Source organism: Vittaforma corneae (genome assembly GCF_000231115.1).
Source record: "Vittaforma corneae ATCC 50505 unplaced genomic scaffold supercont1.1, whole genome shotgun sequence".
NCBI lineage: Eukaryota > Fungi > Microsporidia > Nosematidae > Vittaforma > Vittaforma corneae.
This window is the reverse complement of record NW_006889834.1, coordinates 297,434-301,997: the sequence shown is the minus strand read 5'-3', so window position 1 is coordinate 301,997 and position 4,564 is coordinate 297,434. Positions and strand designations below refer to the sequence as shown.

The 4,564-nt window shown below is 37.9% G+C and overlaps 5 protein-coding genes across 5 annotated transcripts; 4 read left to right on the top strand and 1 right to left on the bottom strand.

The window, feature by feature from the left end:
• Positions 1-133: 133 nt before the first annotated feature.
• On the top strand, positions 134-844 carry VICG_00217 (uncharacterized protein; the record flags this gene model as incomplete). Its single annotated transcript, XM_007603608.1, has 1 exon — positions 134-844. The coding sequence occupies one exon, from the start codon at positions 134-136 to the stop codon at positions 842-844; it is 711 nt and encodes a 236-aa protein (XP_007603670.1).
• A 206-nt stretch (positions 845-1,050) lies between these two features.
• VICG_00216 (uncharacterized protein) lies at positions 1,051-1,515 on the bottom strand (the record flags this gene model as incomplete). Its single annotated transcript, XM_007603607.1, has 1 exon — positions 1,051-1,515. The coding sequence occupies one exon, from the start codon at positions 1,513-1,515 to the stop codon at positions 1,051-1,053; it is 465 nt and encodes a 154-aa protein (XP_007603669.1).
• A 143-nt stretch (positions 1,516-1,658) lies between these two features.
• VICG_00215 (uncharacterized protein) lies at positions 1,659-2,033 on the top strand (the record flags this gene model as incomplete). The annotated part of the gene is made up of 1 exon (XM_007603606.1): positions 1,659-2,033. The coding sequence occupies one exon, from the start codon at positions 1,659-1,661 to the stop codon at positions 2,031-2,033; it is 375 nt and encodes a 124-aa protein (XP_007603668.1).
• A 49-nt stretch (positions 2,034-2,082) lies between these two features.
• On the top strand, positions 2,083-2,490 carry VICG_00214 (uncharacterized protein; the record flags this gene model as incomplete). The annotated part of the gene is made up of 1 exon (XM_007603605.1): positions 2,083-2,490. One exon carries the CDS (start codon positions 2,083-2,085, stop codon positions 2,488-2,490), a length of 408 nt encoding a protein of 135 aa, XP_007603667.1.
• Positions 2,491-2,799: 309 nt separating this feature from the next.
• Positions 2,800-4,563, top strand: VICG_00213 (uncharacterized protein; the record flags this gene model as incomplete). Its single annotated transcript, XM_007603604.1, has 1 exon — positions 2,800-4,563. A coding segment is annotated over one exon (1,764 nt), but the record flags the coding sequence as incomplete, so codon positions are not given.
• Position 4,564: the final 1 nt, after the last annotated feature.

Genomic DNA, 4,564 nt, shown 5'->3' with positions numbered 1-4,564 from the left:
GTGGACAAAACTGTTAAAAATTGACCACAAATTCTAAGTAAATAAGTTCATCTGCTTTATATGATATAATCACGTTGTTTCTATTTTTGTGTTTGTTTTGATCCCTTATATTATCTGCATTGTGGGTCAGCCCATGTTTTCATATTTTTTTCGCTCTGACTCTCAAAGTTCTGATTGGGCACTAAAACCATCGAAGTATCCAAAAAATTCAGAAAACAACTACACAAGTAAAGTCCTACTTCCCCACTACGTCCTCAAGGATCTGGTTGCCTTTAATATTCAACCGCCATATGTTTTTGAAATTTCACATGAAAATGGAATATACAAAACAGTTTGCTCGGTACTTGATTTCCTGCTTGATGACGACGAGGTAGTTGTGCCTTCCTGGATGTTTGAGCAGCTATGTTTGGATACAGCAGACAAGGTTTTCCTGAAACAAATAGAAATTGAAAAGGGTGAAGGAGTGAAACTTCTTCCACATAGTGTGGAATTCTTGGAGCTTGAGAATCACAAGAAGGAACTGGAAAAGACACTGACAAACTACCATGTATTAAGCTATGGAGATGAAATACTGCTGTATTTTGAAGAGATAGGAAAATGTAGATTTACCGTTACGAAAATATATCCTGAGCATCTCGATGTTATTTACATTGTCGATACTGATCTGAAAGTTGATTTTGACGAGCCTTTGGGATACAAAGAAAAGATTGAGTCTGAAAAAACCGTTATGAAATATGTGGTGGTTGGGAATGATGATCAGCCAATCAAGAGTCTAAATATGAAGAAGCCAGGTCTATTTTTTGGTTGGGATAACTTGAGAAACAGTAATGAAAAAACAGAGTAGAAATGGCTTAAATGTTAGGGAAGACACATGAATGAATCTTAATTAAATATGCCCAGCACAATGCCTATTAATTCCACCAAAAGGCTTTGTTGTCTCACACAAGATGTCCCATAGCTAACTCTATAACAAGGCTTGCTGCTATCAAGCCATGGACTACAGCAACTACTGCTTTTGCAATGTTTCTGGCAAACGTTTAATTAAAATTTTTATTTTGATGTACTACCACTCAATAAATCACAGAAAACATAAGTACCAATAAATACTACCAGAACCAGCAAGCATATTAGCAACGACATTGAATTTAAATGCCCATGTCTATCCGTGCTTAGTCTGAAATCCTCGCTAGTTGATCTTTTGATTGAGTTTTTGGCATTATCTTCATATGGAGCAAATAAAGGCATGCCGTGGCTGGAAAGATAGACTACTCGTGGACAAAATTTGTCATTGATTAGCTCTTTTGGGATGGCAGCTATAGTCTGGTAGTACAGCCCGACGGATTGGGTGGGAGGACAATTTTGAGGAAGGTTACAACTTAGAAAATCAGAGCTATTTAAGTTTTGAGAAAGAGGACTAGTGCGTGTTTGGCTATGAGATGCACAAGGACAACAGGAAATAGAATGATGATTGTCAAAGCTGCAGTATTGAGGTGCATTACCCACGTACTGGTACATTCCTGGGGCAAAGAAAAAGCTACGAAAATAGTATAAACTGTGCTGTCGAAGGACACCTAAATATCATATTTTGCGTATCACATGTATTTTAACAATAAATTAGATTAACATTTTCAAGGGCTTTCAGGGGTATCTCCTCTTTCATGACGGTGATTTCAATCTACGACTACTTCTTGGTAGAATCTCTCAAATGTCTTTCAAAGATCCCACTGGAAAACCAACTCAAAGAATGTATTGGGTTAAGGATACTTGTGCTGGATTACTGCGGAGTAGTTAGCAAGTACTTCTACAAATTTGCAGACTGCGATGTTTTTGCCATCCAGGACTCCAGTGAGCCGGCTCCAGATCTACTTGACTTGTACGATGTTGTCTATGTTGCTGCAAATGAACTACAGCATGTTTCCGTTCCAAAGCCTTGCTTGAAGATCGTTTGCACGAGAAGTCAGATCCAAAGAATAGAGGTTGCAGGCCATATTAAAAGTGGCCAAAAGGACTGCTGTGGAAAACTCAATATATAGGTTGTACGCTGTTTTAAACTATAAATAATTCTTGTAAACAAACAGCCCCATGAAATTTCCAGGCAAAAGCAGATTGCTGGGCAGGTCAAGAGAGCTATTTCTTTTAACTCAAATGGCATTTGCACTAATGTTGCACATTGGATGGCCATTGTTTGTTGAATTCCAAGTAGAAAAAAGGAAAAGAATGGCCAAAATTGCATTTAATCAACTAGTGAAGGAGAGAAGCATCTCTAACTCAATTCTAATCTGTTTGAAGATTTTGATAAACAATTATGAAAGCCTGCCAGATGCTTCAATTCTTGATTCCAGAGATCTAAACGAGCTTCAAAATACCTGTGATTGCTTGGTTCCTGTACAGAAGAAGATATTCCTTCTTTATTCTATGAACATGAGCATAGCAGTTTTAGGTTCGGTAATTCTACCTGGATTGTCGTATTTAATGAAAAAAACAGGCTGATGATTCAGTGCTATTTGACCATTGGTAACTACGCGCATTGTGTTTTGATGGCCTCACTTCGGCTAGTCAGCCGTGCTTGGCCAAAAGGAGACTACTTTCAGAAGTAATATGCATCGCCTAGGAGAGTACGACGCAGACCAATTTATCCTATCATATGAAGTAAATTTATTTTTAGCTTAAATTATGCAGTTTTGATACAAACCTTATTTTACATGGCACAATAATGGACCAGCAGCTACATTTAGTCTTCATCAGACTCTTCCTTTCTTTCAAAATTCAATTTTTACTCTCCGGCAAGATTCAAAGCCCATGTCCAACTCCAAAATAACAAGTATTATAGCACACATAGACCATGGAAAAACCACACTACTCGATAGCATCATTGCATCCACTGGATATTTTTCAAAGTCGCTGGTGGGCAGTCTTAGATACTTAGACAGTAGAGCAGATGAGCAAGAGCGTGAAATAACGATGAAGCTCAGCCCAATAAAACTCAGCAATGGGCATGTGTTCATTGACACTCCTGGCCATGTTGATTTTGAAAATTTGCTCTTCAGCTCCTCTATCCTGAGTGATAACCATATAATTCTAGTTGATGTGAATGAGGGAATAACACCACGAACCTACAGCCTAGTAAAATTCATAAATAGAGACAGATGTGTACTCGTAATCAACAAAATAGACAAGTGTTCCGACTTTGAAACAGTAGACCTCGTTCTAATGCAGATTAACGGGATGCTGGGTGAAGAAGTCTTTGGATGGCAAAGGAATAATATAGTTATAAGCTCGGCAACGCTAGGCGCAGGGATGTCCCATGGAACATTTAGATTTTCGCCCAAAAATACTCTACAGCAAGCTTTTAAGACCTTTAAAACTTTGAATGCCAAGATTGATAAAAACGATGTTGATCAAATCATTAAAAAGTATGGCATCAAGTTCGCAAACAAAAAGATAATTTTCAGCACAGTGATGCCACTCTACGAAGCCATATTTAACACAGTGGACCATATCTATGAACGCATTGATTTGAGCGTCTTGAAACCATTGAAAATAGATGAGTCATCCAAACTAAACACCACAGACGTTAATGAGCCTGACTGGTTTAGAATAGACAATGAGCTTTTCAGTGTTTCGTTTGAAAATAGACCGTCTTTCTATGGTATTACAACATACGGCGTCCTTAGGAACCGAAATGAATTCAAAAGAGAAAATGTGATCCAGTTGATGAAAATACTTGGTGGAAAAGTCACAAAAGGTGATAGGCTGTACTCGTGTTCTGACAATGAACAAAGGTATGTAGTCCTGGATGAGATTTATGATTTCTCCATTGATGGCTATACAAAGGTAATATCTTTTGAAGGCCCTGGCTTGGTCTACGTTGGTGGAGACTTTTTGAAGAATTCAATTATATCAACGGAGCCGGCAGTCTTTTCACTTAAAAGAGTCCCCACTCCATTTTTCTGTTCAAGGCTGATTTTGAAGGATCTTGCAAAAATAGACGACCTGAAATCAGTTATACGTGCTATATCGTTTACCGAGCAGAATCTCAAGGTAAAGCTCAACAAGTTTTCTGAGTTTGAATTTAAATGCAGTGGGAATGTCCAGTTCGAGAAGATATGCTATGACTTGAAAGAGTGCGGATTCGACTTCATGACTAAGGAGTCGAAGAAAGAGTTTAGAGAATTTGCAACGAAAATTGCTAAAATAAAGTGTGCAGATGCATCCATTGGGCTAGAAGTTATTATTGGGCCGATTTCGTTATTTGATAAAAGCCTTAAAGCAGAGCTGGGCATTAAAGACCAAGATCCAAGGATTAAGTTTTCTGAACCAAAAAACAATATTTATTGCATCGATGGTGAAAATGACAACCACATAATCGAAAGTGTCCTGGATATTTTCACAGACTCTGGACCCGTTATAAAAGAAAGGATTATCAATACATTTTTCTATATAAAGTCCAGTAAAGACATGAATATTATGTTTTTCAATACATTGAAAAATGCACTCTCAGATCTTTATCTCCAGACAGACCCATCAATATGCCCACTCTGCCTTTCTATACTGTTCTCTGTGT